Source organism: Eumetopias jubatus, unplaced genomic scaffold, assembly GCF_037043125.1.
Source record: "Eumetopias jubatus isolate StellerSeaLion01/CBP00866 unplaced genomic scaffold, mEumJub1_p1.0 scaffold_11, whole genome shotgun sequence".
NCBI classification, from domain to species: domain Eukaryota; kingdom Metazoa; phylum Chordata; class Mammalia; order Carnivora; family Otariidae; genus Eumetopias; species Eumetopias jubatus.
In genome coordinates this window covers 14,026,102-14,043,491 of record NW_028274817.1, presented here as the reverse complement: position 1 = coordinate 14,043,491, position 17,390 = coordinate 14,026,102, and the positions used below count along the sequence as shown (strand labels likewise).

General features: G+C 48.2%; 1 protein-coding gene across 1 annotated transcript; it reads left to right on the top strand.

Annotated features, from left to right (window-relative positions):
- The first annotated feature begins 1,286 nt into the window (after positions 1 to 1,286).
- Positions 1,287 to 16,931, top strand: VGLL1 (vestigial like family member 1). The gene is made up of 4 exons (XM_028094106.1): positions 1,287 to 1,488; positions 10,689 to 11,093; positions 12,968 to 13,027; positions 16,891 to 16,931. The coding sequence occupies exons 1-4, from the start codon at positions 1,287 to 1,289 to the stop codon at positions 16,929 to 16,931; spliced, it is 708 nt and encodes a 235-aa protein (XP_027949907.1).
- The last annotated feature ends 459 nt before the right edge of the window (positions 16,932 to 17,390 follow it).

Below are 17,390 nucleotides of genomic sequence, written 5' to 3'. Positions count from 1 at the left end.
CGCCAAAATCACACAGCTGAGGAAAAACCCCAGGTCCCCTGACTCCTAATTGGTCTGATTTCCCTGCATTGTGCTTTCTCTGCATGAAATGGAACTCCGGCATTCAGCCATTTGTTTACTGACCTGCTTATGCTAGGTGCTAGGGATAAAGAAATGAATAATAAATGGCCCTCACCCTCAAGGACTAGAGAGGAACAGAGACTATTAAACTCTAAGCAGTTGCATTAGATTCCCAAGAATGAATAAAGTTGCCTTTAGCCAGAGCACACTGCCAAGTCTGGTCAGGTGGCCAAAGGTAAAGAAGCATCTGGACAGGGTACTTCTCTACTAAAGGAAGGCCACACAGCATGTCTCGAGTGACCACTGTATGCCTGGTCCTGGCTTTGGTGCAAGAGGACAGCCCCCTCTCTAAAGGAGCTCGCGGTTAGGATGCTATGATGGAAGCCAAGTTTAAGGCAACTCAGCAAACAGCTATTGAGCATAGACTCTGTCTCAGGCACTGTTCTAGGTGCAGAGGATATGGCGGTGAACAGGGTTGACAATCTGACAATCTTTCAGGAACTTTTCACCAATGTTGCCATATACATTAGTGTAGAGAATGTTGATCTTTAAATCTGTACTTGGTTCAGAATATATCTGTCTGGAGGCCTGAGGACTGGCGTCCTTTGTAATCGCCCGTTTCTAGTGGGGGGTGGGGGGTGGGGGTGGGACACCATCCTAGGTAGATCAACAACAACAGCGGAGTAGGAGAATTTGATGTGTTTTATTCTCTCGCATGCAAGGGGTCAAGATGGAGAGCAATGTTTATTATGAAAAGTGAGGTACCCACTGGATTGCTTAGTCAAGCTCTCCAGGGGGGCCCAGGCCTTTGTCCAGGAGCATCTACATGCACTTCTGGGTCAACCTTCCGCTCATTTGTTTTTGGAGGAGGAAGGCACTTCCCCAGAAGGCAAGTTGCTCTTTTGTCCTCAATGGCCTTTTTTTTTTTTTTTTTTTAAACTTCCTGCTGATCTTCTACTGTGTGAGTTGCCAGATAATTCTCCTGCGTGGCTCCTGGGGGCCCCCTCAGCCCTTCGTAGACCTCTGTCTTGTTCCCAGAACATCGATCAGAGGAGACTCCTCACCCTGGTCCTCAGACCAGCGCGCATGGTGGTTGAGCTTCCTGGCACCGCTCAGGAGCCCCCAAAATGCCTCTCCTCCAAACTATAGCCAAGCCACTTGGAAAAAATCGTGCCAGTAACATTTTGTGTTCGATCCGCAGCTGTCCCCTACCTGTGTTGCTCACCATGGAAGAGATGGGGAAGACTGATATCCAGCTGCAGAGACCTATAAAGACTGAGTGGAATCCCCGGTGTGTCCTCTTCACCTATTTCCAAGGGGACATCGGCAGCGTAGTGGACGAACACTTCTCCAGAGCTCTGAGCAATGTCAAGAGCCCCCAAGGATTGAGCCCCTTGAGCCAGAGCACAGATGTGATCCTGAGGAATGGTGAGCATGTTGGGAGGGAGGAGGCTGGAATTTTCGATCAAGGCTACCACGGAAAGACCTGTTCTCCCAAGCCCCTGATGCGCTGACATGTGTGTGTATTTGCAGAAGGCAAGTCACACCGTAAGTGAGAAGCTGCACCCATTTCTTGGAAGTTTAGTGTGAAAATCAACACTGTGTAATCAAGCTAGTTCACCTATTTCGTTCTTTCCTTAATTGCGTTCAATGCTGGGTTCACTGCTTAGTACACAGTTAAGAGCGCCGTGACGGTTCGCTATTATCAGCCTTCATTATTTATTTATTTATTTTAAAGATTTCATTTATTTATTTGTCAGAGAGAGAGAGCGCGAGAGCACAAGCAGGGGTGAGGCAGGCAGAGGGAGAAGCAGGCTCCCTGCTGAGCAAGGAGCCCGATGTGGGACTTGACCCCAGGACCCTGGGATCATGACCTAAGCCAAAGGCAGATGCTGATAAATAGATAAATAAATAAGCAAGCATTCTTACATCTCTAAACAATTATTTCAAGATAGCTGTGTCAAAGAGTGCTCATGAAAATACCCAGGTTTGGAGAAAGCTATAAAAATTAAGCTGTCAGGGCTCTAGTAGGACTTTCATAGACCCTAGACATTTCTGACTCTATGGGCCTCTTCCTCAGTACAGCTATGAAAGAGGACATTTTGTGACTCTGCATTGGTATAAACACAACTTTAATCCAGGCTGGATTCATTTTTATGTATTCATTATTTTGTTATATTCATTTTTCTTCTAATTTTAAAAGACGTTAAAACATTTTCATGGGCTCCTAAAAAGTATCTGCGGGCCCTAGGCACTGTACTTGCTGTGCCTCATGGAGAAGTCACCCTGCAAGATGGATGGGAGTCCATTCACCACTTTGAAATGTGCAATAGACCGGGGTCTGCTTGATTTTAAGAATTCTCCGTTGTAGTTGCCCAGCACCCACGTTGAATGCCTGGCCCCCATGGGAGGATGTACATGCCTCCAAATGATTGTCCACTTTGTGCAAAGATGCCAAGTGGGGGGCCATCTGCCGGTGGGGGGAAGATCTCCCCTCTTTTCAGAAACCATCACTCTGGCTTTGCTCTTTGGACCTGGTTGGGGAGTTGGTGTACATCACCTTTGCAGAATTTACTTCTGTCCTAGAAATTATTTTTCCAGTCAGGTGATGTGATTTTCTGAGACTCTTGGGAGTTAAACACGTGGAAGGGCGCACGGTAGCAGCAGACACTAAAGGAAACGATGCAGTTTGCAGTTGCAATGGGCACAGTGGGGTGGCTGGAGGGTGGGGCTGTGATGTCCAAAGGTGTGTTGAGTAGTTCAGAGCAAGAGCAAGAATGACTGACTGAGTCATTTGGGGGAATTAATGTGTAGTTAAGAGCTGATAAATGGGGTAAGTGGGTTTCAGAGGATCTAATCAGCTCCTTGGAAGAGTCAGAACCCCAAGCTCTTCATGCGTGGACTTCACATGCATGGACTTTGGCTATTTGGCTTTGACTGAGTTGTGAACACGCTGGCCTGGATTCATTATCATCACTCCCTTGTAAGTGCCATCTACCTACAGTCCCTCACATCCTCTGTCCTGCTTGCCTGATAAAACCCAGCCTGAAATAAAACCAACTCTTGGCCTCTTGCCCCATTTCATAGGAAGACTCAAAAATTACGCCCATGCACCCTTCCTCTTCCTCTACTGCTTTTTGGAACTCCCTCCACTCAGGCTTTCATCCTTATCGCTCCGTAACCACTCTCATCAAGGTTAGCCAGTGACCTCCACTTGCCAAGTCAATGGTCTTTCCCTATCTCCATCTTTTTTTGACCTGTCAGCAACATGGCTGCAGGTGGTTGCTCCCCCCTCTTAGAAATGCCTCTTTCACTTGGATCCCGTAACATCACCTTCTCTTGGTTTTCCTCCTTCCTCCTGGGTTACTACTCCTCAGTCTCTTCTGCTGGACGTGCTCTTCTTTTCAGCTTCTAAATGTTTGGAGGCCCCAGTGTTCGGGTCTTAGACAATTTCTCTATCTACACTCACTCCCTAAGGGATCTCTTCTGTCTCTTGGTCTTAAGTACCATCTATGTCAATTTCAAATGCATTATTTCCAGCCCAGACTGCATCTCAGTCCTGTCTAGCCCGCTGCCTACTTGATCCCTTCACATATCTACTAGGAATCACAAACAATGAGTCTCAGACTGAGCTCTTAATTGCCTCCTCGACCCGCTCTGTCCACCGTCTCCCCATCTCAATATATGGCAGCCGCCTCCTTCCAGTTAACCGAGAGTCATGTTTAACTCCTCTCTTCATCCCCTACCCCATACCCAGTCCTTTGAAACAGTGGCAGTTTTACCTTCACAATATATCCAAGGTCTGATCATGTCTTCCCACCTCTGCCGCTATCGTGTTGGTCCAGGAAGCCGTCATCTCAGCCCAGGATTTTTGCAGTAGCTTCCTGACTGGTCTCCTTGCTTCCACCTTTGCTCCCCTTCCGTCTGTTCTCAAGATAGCTGTCAGAATGATATCACCAGAAGGAAAGTTTCGTCCTATGTCTCTTCTGTTCAGAACCCTCCAGTAGCTTCCTGTCTCACTTGGAAGCAAATACAGAAGTCTTGCATGGGGCCCTGTTTTCATTCTGATTTCATATCCTACCACCCCCACCTCATTTCATCCAATCTAGCCTCCTACTATTCGTAAAACATGCCAAGTACAATCCTGCCTCAGGCCCTTTGCACCTCTCCACCCCCTCCCTGAAATGCTCTTTCCCCCAGATAACTGCATGACTTCCCCCTTTTCTCCATTCAGGTCTCCATCGGAATGTCACCTCTCCAGCCAAGCCCTCTCTGCACAATCTCTTTAAAAAATAGAAACACCCCCCCCCCCGCGTCACCCTCTGTCTTCTTACACTATTTTATTTTATTTAGCATTTGTTACCACTGGGCATGTTATATATTTATGTGTTTTCTTTCTTGTCTCCCCCCCATTCTCTAAACTGAATTCCATGGTAGCGGGGCCTCTGTGTTAACTGCTACTTCCCAAGTCCCTAGCCCCAAGCCTGACACATGGAAGGTGCCCCGTAAATATCACTTGAATGAATGAAATTGTGATTCGCATCATAGGGTACTGATGTCTGCCATGGATGGAGTCACCGAAGAGAGTGCGGTGTGTGGTTTTAGAAACAGCTCCACCATTTATTGACAATGTGGTCTCAGGGCACATCACTTCCTCTGTCTGTGCCTCAGCTCCCTCCTCTCTAAAGCTGAGGATCACTTAACTATAGGAGGGGTCCATGAGGTCGTGCATGGCCGCTGACACATAGTGCCATGTAGGTGTTTGTTATGTTTGTGTGGTGGTATGAAAGCTTGACATGTTTTTTGAGTGGTGAGAGTGGGTATGGGGGCCTGCTTTCAAAGCACTAAGATCACAGAGCAGCAAGCACCTCCTGGAAGCCTGCACGTTTTCTAGGGGCTTCTGCCATGTGACAGCTGTATGGTTTCCTATGCCTTCTGACTTCATTCTATTCTGTGATGCTCCTGTGCGTGAAGGGAACTTGGACGTGGCTCTGTTTCTTGCCCAAGCCAACCTTCCGAGGCCAAACAGAGAGACAGCCATCTTCTCTGCCTACCTTCTTGGTTGCATTTACCCTGTGAGAATCTCACGGGTCCCTTGACTGTGACGATGTCTTCCTCACAGAGTGCGGGGCAGGTGGGGCAAATGTTGGTCCAGCTGACTGAGCAAAGGGAGGTCTGTCTTCCTCCAGGCCTCTTATCACGGTTAAGAGTCAAGTTTCTCATAAGCTGTGCTGCCTCACGAGAGGCCCCATGAAAGACCAGTCCCCCAGCAGTTCTCACAAGAGGTGTTATGTGAGAGCCCCACAGCTTCGGAAATGGTGGGAAATCCATAAAGTGGCCTTTCATTACTGCCCGTTAGCAACCTCTCAGGCCCTGCAGGCCAGCCCCAGGCCGCCGAGCCCTGGCTGAACCATGCCCAACAGAACAGGCTCCCATTCATGGGCTCCCGTTACCGACGCGGCCACTTTCTAAGGGCGCTCTGTCAAGCCAAATATGCAAAGCCCAAACACAGAGGCCCATGTGGCTAGGAAATGCCATCGAATTTCCTGGCTGTTTTTCCCAAATCCAAATTATTTTTTTATTTACTTATGTATATTTTATACTGGCTGGACTTTAGAAAAGAAAACACAGGCTGAAGGCATTTTTGAATTATCTCCCTTCTAAAAGGACACTTGAGGATTTCAGAGTAGGTGACCAGAGAAGCTGCGGTAGTTGCCACTTCTGGGGGGCGGGGGGTCAGGGTCCGGATGCACATCCCACCCCACTGAGCTCCCAGAGGTCTTTTGTAGCGAGACTCAAAAGATCATACCTCCTCCTCTCTCCTCTCAACCATAATCCAGTCGGGGTGGGGAGGAAACACTGGTTTGTTTGTTTTGAGTGTGAATAACCATTTGAGAGAGAGTCATGCTAGCTGTTCCTGGCCCTTGTGAACACTGACAACCTCGCGTCTTTCTTTCTGGTGAGGGAGAGGCATCTGCACCAACGCAGAGTGAGGCCCCACTGGACGCTAGACACCATGGGCCAGTGACCAGTCACTTCAGTCCTCAAAAGCCACTGTGATTTCTGAAGGTCAAAGATAGGCAACCTGAATCTGGTGTCAGAAGACAGGAGAGCGGTTACCTCCGGGGAGGTGGGCTCCCCGGGGTGGCGGCCATGTTCTGTTCCTTGATCTGGGTGCTCGTTACCTAGTTTGTGAATACGCCCCCGGTGGCACACTGGCACATTTTCCTGCATGCCTGTTGTATTTCCCAAAGCCACTTTACAAGGGATATTAATGTCCTCACTTCACGGAGGAGGCAACACAGCCCAGCTAGGGTTAAGTGTTGAGATGGGTCACACAGCCTGTGAGTGAGGGCTAGAGGTTGAAACCCAGGTCCATCGGACTCTTTACTAGCCCGCTGTCCTGCCTTTGTAGACCCTGACAACACCCCAGTGAGAGGGCTAATGCCCAGAAGGATATCGCTAATACTGTTGTCTATGGCTAACAATGATGGAACACGTCCTGTGTGCGGGGCCCTTTGCTGGGGGCTCCCACATGGATTAGCTCATTGAATCCTCACACCAGCTATTGGTTAACCCGCACTGTGCCCATTATCCTGGGGAGGAGACTGAGGCTCAGAGAGCCAAGTGATTTGTCCAAGATCCCACCGCCAGTAAGGGGTGGCTATTTGAGACCAGGCCAGTTTGACTCCGATCCTGAACTCTCAGCCACTTGCAAATACTGCACACGCTCTGTGTTTCATCTTCATTTTCATCCGGATAAAGGCTCTGGATAGTCAGCAAAAGACTGGGTACCCCGAGGAGGCGACGGTAAAGGAGGGAGTGGGGCCGAGCAGGCCGCCCTAGTGCCCTGGAACAGGACCGGGTCCCGTAAGCTGTCCTGTCCCCGGTGTTGTTTCAACCTCGGCCTAATACAAACAACATCCTCTTTGTTTCTGGGGTGAATGAATAAGAGGCCAGCACCACTAGCCAAGAAGGCAGAGAAGGAAAAGTCAGTGCGTACAGATCGGACAGGCCGAAAGTTGGACTGTCACGGTGCAAGATGTTCAGAGGGTGCTTGGTCTTAACTTCATCATAAAGCAGGATTTGTATTAAAGGCAGAGACAGAGAAAGGGGAGGAGGGCGAGAAGGAAGGATGGGTGGAAGGAAAGCAAGCCATTATGGATTGGTCTTTTACAACTGTGACTCCAATTCAGTGAGTCAAATGGTTTCCTCAGTTTTTACTTAAAAAAAAAAAAACTTTTTCGGGGCGCCTGGGTGGCTCAGTCGATGAGCATCTGCCTTCGGCTCGGGTCATGGTCCCAGGGTCCTGGGATCGAGCCCCGCATCGGGCTCCCTGCTCCGCGGGAAGCCTGCTTCTCCCTCTCCCGCTGCTGTTCCCCCTGCTTGTGCTCTGTCAAACAAATAAATAAAAAAATCCTAAAAAATATATAACTTTTTCTAATCACAAAAGTACTGTTATTTTTTGAAAATTAGAAAACAAAGATAAGCATTCAGGACATAAGCACACGTGCATCTATGCACACATGCTAAGTTTTACAACGAACGTAACATCATTTTGTACCTAAATGATCTCCCAGGATCATGACCTGAGGCGAAGGCAGCCGCTTAACTGACTGAGCCCCCCCAGGCGCCCCTACAACATCATTTTAATGGCTCCAGAGTATCCTTTTTATAGATGTACCGAATCTATTACAATTTTTGGACATCGGGTTGTTGCTAATTTTTCACTATATTGTAAATATCCTTTTGACGATCCTCGTAGCTACATTTTTTGCACACATCGTTGATTATATCCCTAAATTGTTATAAGGGGAATGACTGGATCAAAGGATGCATTCAAATTGCCCCAAGAGATTTTATGCCCACCTGCCACCGTCCAACCCCAGGAGTGTGTGAGAGCGCCCAGCTCACTGCAATACCGAGAGACGGAGCTGCAAAGGGCACGAGTTTTGGAATCAGCCAGCCAGAGCATTTGCCAACTGCGTGGCCTTAGGCAAGCTGCTCCAAGTCTTTATTTTGTCATCCGGGTCGCTGTGAGGATCACGTGAGCTCATGTGGGCAGAGTGCTAAGCAAAGCGCCTGGCCCATAATAAGTGCTCAGTAAACAAAACTGTTGTGGATTTGCAACCGCTCCTACCCGCCTCTGGTGTATCATTTCCTGGAAATGGATGTGCACTGAGCAATGGCTTCTGAAAATTCTCTTCTGCAACTACTGTCTACACCATCCACCCTCCACATCAGCCCTCAAGTGTTGTTACTGCTGCTGTGGGCTCTTGTGCTCAGCCCAGGACGCGCCCCCCCGCCCCTTCCCGGGCACTCTCTGAGGTTAGGATGGAACTGCGAGGCAGGGTCTAGACGCTCAGAGTTGGGAGTATATGGAATGGAAGCCTTTTGTATTCCTACTAAAAGGAAAATCCAGGCGGCCCCAAGTGTCCTAGAACCCAGATGTTCCTGGACTGGTCTCCATTCATGTAGTCTGGGGTGTGATAAAGCAGCAGTCTTCCCCAGGGCTCCCTCTCTCTCATCTCTAGAGGTAACTAAGAGTGGGGGACCTTGGGTAAGAAAGGGTCACCAGGGTCACTTCTAGCGGTGGCAACAGCCGCTTGAGCCAGTCAGGACTGTGACCTAGAAATGCCTTCAGAGTTCACAGGGTAGGTGAGCGTGGTTGCTGGAAAGAGTGCCCCCCCAAATTCAGGGTCTCCACCCCGTGGGTCACCAACATCCAAGTCTGCTCTGGAAAGATGGCTTTTGCCAGGTCACCCAGGGTCCACTATGGGGTTGCTGTGAATTTGGGATTTGGGACACTGCCTCCCCCCATGCTGCCGTCCAAACTGTGCTCTAGTGCACTCCAGATGGACCTTGGACAGTGGCACACCACCCACTCCCCTGAACATTTCAATCACAAAATTCTGGAAGGCCTAAAAGAAAAGAAAAGAAAAGAAAAGAAAAGAAAAGAAAATTCTGGAAGGGAAGCAGTTGAAAGAAATATTCAAAAGCCACTGGGGCCCTGCCTTGCCCATTTCAAGCATTCAGCCTCTAGGTCATATGTATGAGATCTGTAAGGCCAGTTCGGATGGAAACTGCCCGCTTGTCGGGCTACACATTGTTTCTAACTTGTGCTCAGAACATGCAGTACCCTTATTGAACGTGAAGCACGCCTAGTGATTATACTAAGTCAGCTTAATCACTCTCTTTGTGCTACACAGTGCCCTGAATCGCTACCAGTCTGTAGATATCAATTTTCAAAAGTAGCATTCATCCCCAAGAACAAATTTTAACGTTTTCATGCCCTTGGTTTCATTAAAAGAAGCCAACCGTCGCCCCCCCCCCCCCCCACTCATTGTGAGCGATGTGAAATGTTGGGTGAATGTCTGTGCCACGTAAGTTATGACTTCTTTTGCTCTTCCCGTCTGTATTACATGAAAAGCTATGATGGGAGGGCAGGCGGGGGGCGGCGCTCCAGTGTCACTGTGCAGACCACTCAAGATGCTTTTATCTTGTACAACAACCAGGCAAGTGGAACATTCAGGAGAGCTGGGAGAGACACACGTGGGGCAGGGGAGGTGCGGAGGGGACCAGACAGTCTCTCCAGCCCTCCAATCTTCCTTTGTCTTCACGCCCACACCCCTCCTTCATTATCTTGGATAGATGAGAGGCTCTAGGCTTTAAGCACCATCTGCCAGAGCGCTCTCCCTCCGCCTCTCTTGCCTGAGCGGGTGTTGCGAATGGGGAACACATCCATCCATGTCGTGAGCTGCCCTAGACTTTTGGAACACTCAGATTCAGCTGGTACCCTAGGCACAATTAGAAGAGTATCTATGAGACCAAAGGAGACTCCATCCCCCCTTGCTAGTCCACATGAACTTTGCGAGAAGAAACTGAGTCACCGCTTGACCTTGAGCATTTTGCTTTTGCAGGAAGAGATCCAAGCAATCACTCACCGCTCCAGTTCAGATCCCTACTTGACTAACCTGCTTTGCTAACTTGGTCCAGTCTTAGCATCCCCATGCCCCTGATCCCTCTAGAAAATGGGGTTTCGACCCCTAGACTTGTATGAGTGACTTATTAACAGGTGAGCATTAAACCCTTTATAAAATTCTGTGGTGTCCTTCCATTTGGTGTATTCAAACCACGAGCTATAAAATCAAGCCAACCAGCAATGACCAAACACAAATCACCTTTAATCAAGCAATTTTACTTCTAGAAAAGTTGCCTTGAGGGGCTCGGTGGACACGGGTGCAAAGATGTTCATCACAGTGTTGTGTATATAACTGAATAATACTGTGCTGGTGCTGGCTCTGTTCATTGCCAGGGGAGGATATTTGTGATCTTTTAATGATGCAAAAGCCGCCTTAAAAATCCCATGTGATGTGAAAACCATGTGGACCTGAATAGAAACAAATCCTAGAAAGAAGTATACCTAAAAGTAGACATTGGTGGTCTCTGGATATTGGAGTCAGAGTGGGGTTTGGTTTTTGTTTGTTTGTTTGTTTGTTTGTTTTACTTTTTCTACACCTTCTTCATGTTAAAAAAAATAGAGTCTGTAGTAACCAGAAAAAAATTAAGCTATTTCCACTTTGAAAACAATAAATACCTAACATGTCTTGTAAATCTTTCCTTCCCAGATAGTGACATGCCTCCAAATCAGTGGCGTTTCTCTTCTCCGTGGACAAAGCCAGAGCCAGAAGCATCTTTTGCATATGGTGCCCCCAACTGCAGTCTCATGACTCCGGATCAGTATCCCCTGTCCCTGGCGGGGAGCCCCTCCATTCAGTCTGATGAGCTGTGGCATTACCCCTCCCTAGGCAACCCCAGCTCCTCAGAGTCTGGCTACTCTCAGGCCTACTCCAGTGGGCACATGGTTCCAGAGCCCCAGCCTGAGGGGAAATATGAGCCTTTCCTAAGTCTCCTCCAGCAAGACCGACACCTAGCCCATCCTCAGGAGTCCACGGTGTGGGAAGATTGCAGTTCTGCCCAGGTCGCCAGAAGTGTGGGATTGCTCTGTGACTTGCCTCCCAGCTCAGCCCGTGGTAAGGAAATGCCTCCAGGTACCTGGAGGACTGCCTCTGATTGGTTGTAGTTGAGAGGGGGTTGGCAATGAGATGGGGTGCTAAGGCTAATTGCTCCCTCTTCAGACACGGGGCTTCTGAGGGATGGAATGTTCTGCTTCAATGTTCCATAGATCTTCACTAAGCTTCATCAACATTCACAGATTAATGATTCAGGGTTACATAGATAGCCAGCCAGATGGACTTGGCCCCAAATGGTCACCCCAGTCTGCTGACTTGGACTTACACTAGAAAAACGATTTAGGCTGCTGCCTAAAATCGCAGCGTCCTGCATTCACCTCGCCGTCAGACACCAAATAATCCACTTGTAAAACAGAACTCTCCGACATACCTACAGGCTCAAAACTCTATCCTCTAAACAGGTTGGCAACTTGCAGTGATGCCAGGTTCCTGGGCAGAAACAAGGGCAATCTATACCAACCGTCTGCTCCAAACATTAAAATTCAAAGTCGCTGTAGAAGCTGTCCCACAGCTGCCTGGAGACCGCCACGGGTCGGTCTCCCTTGGGTGTCTGCACCCAGGCCACCACCCCGCCCCCTGAACTAAAACCCCCTTAAGGCTCATTCACTTCTTCATTCACTCATTCGCCCAACAAATATTTAATCAGTGCCTACTAGATGCCAAATGCCTACCAAAGAACAAGACTCCCTTCTTTGTAAAGGCTCGGGGAGAATTGGCCTGAAGTATACTTTCACCAACAGAACAACCCAATCTGCTACAAGATTTGCCTTTCATATGAAACATTGGTAATAATATATATATTTTATGGTTTCATGGGGCCAAATCCACATCCTCTGGCATTCTGTACTCGACAGATTTTCTTTTACAACCCCCTAGTCCATACATGTCTATAGTTCTAGTGTTCTATGCCTGAAAGAAATTGCTAGACGTTGCCTTTACTCGGAACTAACTATACAGTACACAAAGGGCCTGTTCAGCATAGCCTACCTAAGTCAGGCACTGTGTTCCAGCCTAATGTCAAAAACAAATTTCTCATTAAAATACCACTCTATCATTTCCAGAGTTTGATTAGGAATGTACTTCAAGAGTAAATCATAAAAATGTCATGCATGGGAAACCCATGAAAATTCCCACTCCTGTACTCTTTTTCAAAAATTTGTTCCTGCTGGATTCAGAGGAAAAATTAGGCCAACTGTGTTCGCATACACACAGCAGTTAGTTAGAACACAGATGGCTCAAATCCTCACCTCCCAAACATAACAACTATACAGTTCAAACCCAATTCAGCAAATACTTAGTGAACATCTACTATACGCCAGGCACATCATGGCAAAATTATGATGCAAGCATGATCCTATTTCTGAAACCTCTAGACACATTATTACATGTCTATCACCAAGTCTGACTACTGAAAACTTCACGCTCTCCTACTAACATGGACGTCAGTTGTATTCATTGGCCTGATGGTCTAGGATCTGTTGGGGAAGTCAGGAACATTGCCTGTAAGATGGGAACAAGACCCCAAGGTACCTTAAAAACAGAAACGTCTCTGTTTTTGTAACATCTGATAAGAGAAAACGTGCTCGGGGTTTATAAACTGAGGGGCAGGGGGCGCCTCGGTGGTGGCTCAGTGGGTTAAGCGTCGGCCTTCAGCTCAGATCATGATCCCAGGGTCCTGGGATTGAGCCCCCCCCCCCAGTCTGGCTCTACACTCAGCAGGGAGTCTGCTCCTCCCTCTGCTTCTGCCCCTCCCCCTGCTCATGCTCTCTCTCTCTCTCTCTCTCTCTGACAAACAAATAACCTTTAAAAATAAACTGAGGGGCAGACCATTTGGAGTCCCTGGAGATTTCTAATCATGTGTTCTTCCTTTCTAGATAAGAAAATATATTTCCCCCCAGATGGTGGACCTGCCAGTGCCAACCTTGCAAGTGAAAGTCGGTATCAGGTTCTGCCTTAGATACTTTGTCCCTACAGCTTGGGAATAAAACTTGGGGAGAAGCTCATAGTGTGAAAACCAGGCTCTTCAACTGATAAGACCTCGATTTCTGTTACTTAGTATTTTCATGGCTGGAATTTGTTTCATCTTAGTCTCAAAGAGCCCATGTACTTTGTGCCTTGTAAAATGTCTTGACCATTTTTTTTTAAACCATTTTCTTATTTTGCTATCCGAGCAGCTCTATTGCGTTCTCTTACCCGAGCTAGATTTAACCCAGATGACTCAGCGAAATGAGCAAATTCATGAGGATTAGTTTGCTTGTCCCAGATGTTTAGTTTTCAGCCTAGAACATAGGGCTACCCCAGGACTCTGAGGCCCAGGAAAATGTCACCTGAGGCTAAGGGCCAGGACTCTGGGCTCCACGCTCAATTCAGAAAGTGTCAGTAGTAACTTCCAAATGGGAACGATATGGGTCTGGGGGGGAAAGGCATGAGGCTCTTTATGGCCTGGCTTCTAATCCGGGCTCATGACTTACTAGCTTCAGAAACTTGGGCACATTTCTTAACCTCTCCGCTCTTCAGTTGGCTCATTTGTGAAATGAGGATTAAGATAGGGTGGCCCCCCCCAATAGAGTTTCTATGAAGATTAAAATGAAATAATATATGTAAATGCTTAGGATCTAGAATGTTAGCTCCTTGAGGGCCAAGACTTTGAGGGGTGTATACCCACATCCCAGCATCTGCAACAGAGCCCGGCACAGAGGGGAATACATATTTGTTGAGTGGATGGATGAGAGAGTGCTGGAAACAATAGAATGGTGAAGAAGGAAATAGTAAAAATACATTGCCGACACAGTACAGATTCTTTTGTTTGAAGCCTTTGTGTAAGACAGACTAACGGACAAGCCATAAGCTCCCTTGGTGATTAATTGGCCATGCCCAAATGAGGAGATGGATTTAGGGCTGGTTCAAGAGCTTTAGCGTGGCAGAGTCAGGCTTCACATCAATCTCTACCCAAGAGGATGAGTTCTGCTGGCCTACTAATTAATGAAAGTCAGGATTATAAAGTCTCCTCTAAGTACTTGTTAATAGTTTGTACATTTTTTAATGTTAAGCCTTAGAATTACTGAAAACTTGATGCTTTAAATAGTTCCTTTAAAAGGCGAAAAAAATAACAGCAACACGTACGGGTGGGGACTATGAGCCGGATCCCACACATGCCGTCCTGCTCGGTGCCCACAGTGACCTTGTGAATTGTGTATGTGCATATCTTTGGTGCCTTACACAACAGGTCTTCAGGGAATAGGGATTGAACGAATGCATAAATATTCTCATTTTGTACATGAGGAGACGGAGTCTCGAACAGGCGACAAGACTTGCCTTAAGATCACCCAGCATCAGGTGGCAAGGGGTATTCCTCTCTTTGCTCTCAGTCTTAAAGCCATCCTCAATCATAAATGACAATACACATTAATCCTGAGAAACAATTCCAAGTTAAATCAAGTGTACCGTAGTGAGAGTTGGCAATTGGTAGGATCGTTTCAGGGCATATGGGTTCACGGTCTATCCGTGGCCAGGACACCGTCCTAGAATAAGGGTAATATGGGACAGCGGGCACGGGAACCCTATTACCTTGGGCAAAGGGCAAGGGGATGGACTCCCCGAGCCGAGACTAGTTGAGGGGAGATGGGGAGTGGGTACCCGGCTATGCCAACCGTCCCAAGTCAGCTCTCCTGCCACTGTGGCTCTGGACAGAGGGAGGCAGCAGGGCACGGGCACTGCTGGGCACGGCCACTTCCGGGCACCCCAGCAAAGTCCCTGCTCCTCAGCACACCACCAGGCTCCCAGTCTTGGCTGATGGTGAAGACCACGGGGGAGCTTGAAATGCACAGATTCCACGTCCTCACTTCCGGTAGATTTGGCATGGAACTCCATTGCCTCTAAACATTTGACTCTTTGTATATTTTGTATGAACCTGGTTTCCAAGTGAACTCGATGAACGTTTCAGTGGGAATTTCAGTAGTTCTGAAAGGTTTCCTGTGTGAGGCCCCAGATAAAGATTGGTCAAAGGAAAGAAGGAAGGTCGAGTCTCCTCCTGCCCCTCCAATATGGGCCCAGTCCCCTCCTGCTGGCCGAGGCAAATTACTTAACCTCTCTAAACCTCCCTCAGCAACTTTTCCTCTCCCCCCATCCATCACGCTCACCCGCCAAAACCTCCATCCCGGATGAACTTCACTGTCTCCCTTCTGTGCATCACGCTAACCAAACAGCACTCAGGAAAATCACCCCACCCCGCTGTTTCTACTTGCGACTCCTGACCTCAAACTTCAGCTGTGCACTCAGGAAGCTGATGACTCCCATACTTGCCCACTTTTCGACCCCCAGATTTGCACTCTCAGCTGAGGCTCTTGCCCCAGAGTTGATGGAGAAAACAGAGGTCATCTGCTCGGCGAGGTGCCTGCTTCTACCTCTCCCTCTCCTCCCAACTCCTGCTCTCTCTCACTATCTCTGTCTCTCTCTCAAATAAATAAAATAAAATCTTAAAAAAAAGATTTTATTTATTTGACAGAGATAGACAGCAAGAGAGGGAACACAAGCAGGGGGAGTGGCAGAGGGAGAAGCAGGCTTCCCGCGGATCAGGGAGCCTGATGCGGGGCTCGATCCCAGGACCCTGGGACCATGACCTGAGCCGAGGGCAGGCGCTTAACGGCTGAGCCACCCAGGCGCCCCCGTTTTTAAAGATTTTATTTATTTATTTGAGAGAGAGAAAGAGAGCAAGGGAAGGAGCAGAGGGAGAGGGACAAGCAGACTCCACGCTGAGCGCGGAGCCCGATGGGGGGGGGCTCCATCCCACGACCCTGAGGGTATTTGCAAGTGAGTGACTGTAACAAGGGAGCCTGGTCTCTGAGCTGCACAAAGGGAAAGGAGGCCAATGGGGGAAGACGGGTAGTGGAGGCTGATGGACTGGAGGATTAGGTTATGGAAACATGTAGTGCGAAGACTACTTAGGCCAATGACATGGGAGGTAGTGGGTGGAGAGTAGATGTTTGAAATTGAAATGGCAAGGGTGCCGCCTGTGTAGGCGATGACAGAGTCTAGCTGTCTGGCCATAGGAATGGCTGGCTGAGGTGGAAGGAAGTAAAAGGTCATTAGAGATGAGGAGAACGATAAGATTCACGGAAGTGAAGCAAAATAAGAACCAGTAGCTACCTACAAGGCAGGTGCTATTTTTATCCTCATTCACAGGATGGGAAAATTGAGGTTTAGGGAGGTTAAGTAATTTGCCCAAAGTCAAGGTGAGTGAGTGCCAGAGTCTGCTTTCTCTGACTTCCAAGTCCTTATCTTCCCTACAATGCCAACTCTATTCTACTACATATGAAGACAGTGCCTCTTTTTAAAATATATATAAAGATTTTATTTATTTGAGAGAGAGAGAGTGTGTGTACGTGTTGGGGGAAGGGGCAGTGAGAGAGGGAGAGAGAGAGAAGCTCAAGCGGATTCTCTGTGAGCACTGGGCTCGCTCTCACGACCCTGAGATCATGACCTGAGCCAAAACCAAGCGTCGGATGCTTAACTGACTGAGCCACCCCGGCGCCCCAAAGACATGCCTCTTTAACAAAAGAGTAGCTAACATCTATTGAGCATATATGTGCCAGGCACTGTTTGAAGTGTTTTCCGTGTGTTTAATTCACTTGCTCCTTTCCAGAATCTTGGGAGGTAGGTTGCATTAGTGGCCTCGTTGAACAGATGAGAATGTGGGGCTCAGATAGGCTAGGTAACTCGCCTGAGGTCACACAACGAGGCAGTGGAGGAGTCAGGATTCAAACCGCTTCTTCCTCATCACGCTTATCCTGTTTTTCAGAAAGCCAGTCTCCAGAGCGAAGAAATGTGTTCTTTTATTGAACCTCAGTCCGAAGAAGAGAATTCCTTTTTCCAAACCTGCTCGTGATTTTCTACTGTGAATCTAGAGGGTCTAGAGACTGCACCGTCCTTTTTTCTCTTTCCGTCACTAAAGAGCATTGCGCCAGGAGCACGTTGCTGTTCCCCGCAAAATCTGACACTTCTCTTCCTTGGCACCTGCGCCCTGTGGCAGGAGTTTTCCAACTTGAGTGACTCACCGGCACGTGAAATGGTTAAAAGAGCAGTTCAGGGATGGGAACCATAGAGGCCCCCCCACTGCCTGCTTCTCCCACCTTCCCTGCACCTGCTGCCCTCCTACTTAGAAATCAGTCCCCTTAACCCTCTACCAGCAGGGTCTTTCAAACCAAGACACCCTATGGTGTGCTATGGGGTTGTCCCACTTTGCCAACTGAATGGAGGAGATACCAGGAGTGGCCTGAAGCTGTCTAGCCTTAACCCAGA

Excerpts from the sequence above, each read along its gene's own strand:
- VGLL1 (XM_028094106.1), top strand. The coding sequence starts at position 1,287 with ATGGAAGAGATGGGGAAGACTGATATCCAGCTGCAGAGACCTATAAAG. Across the intron at positions 1,489-10,688 it reads AGATGTGATCCTGAGGAATG|ATAGTGACATGCCTCCAAAT; the intron begins GTGAGCATGTTG and ends TTTCCTTCCCAG. Across the intron at positions 11,094-12,967 it reads GCCTCCCAGCTCAGCCCGTG|ATAAGAAAATATATTTCCCC; the intron begins GTAAGGAAATGC and ends CTTCCTTTCTAG.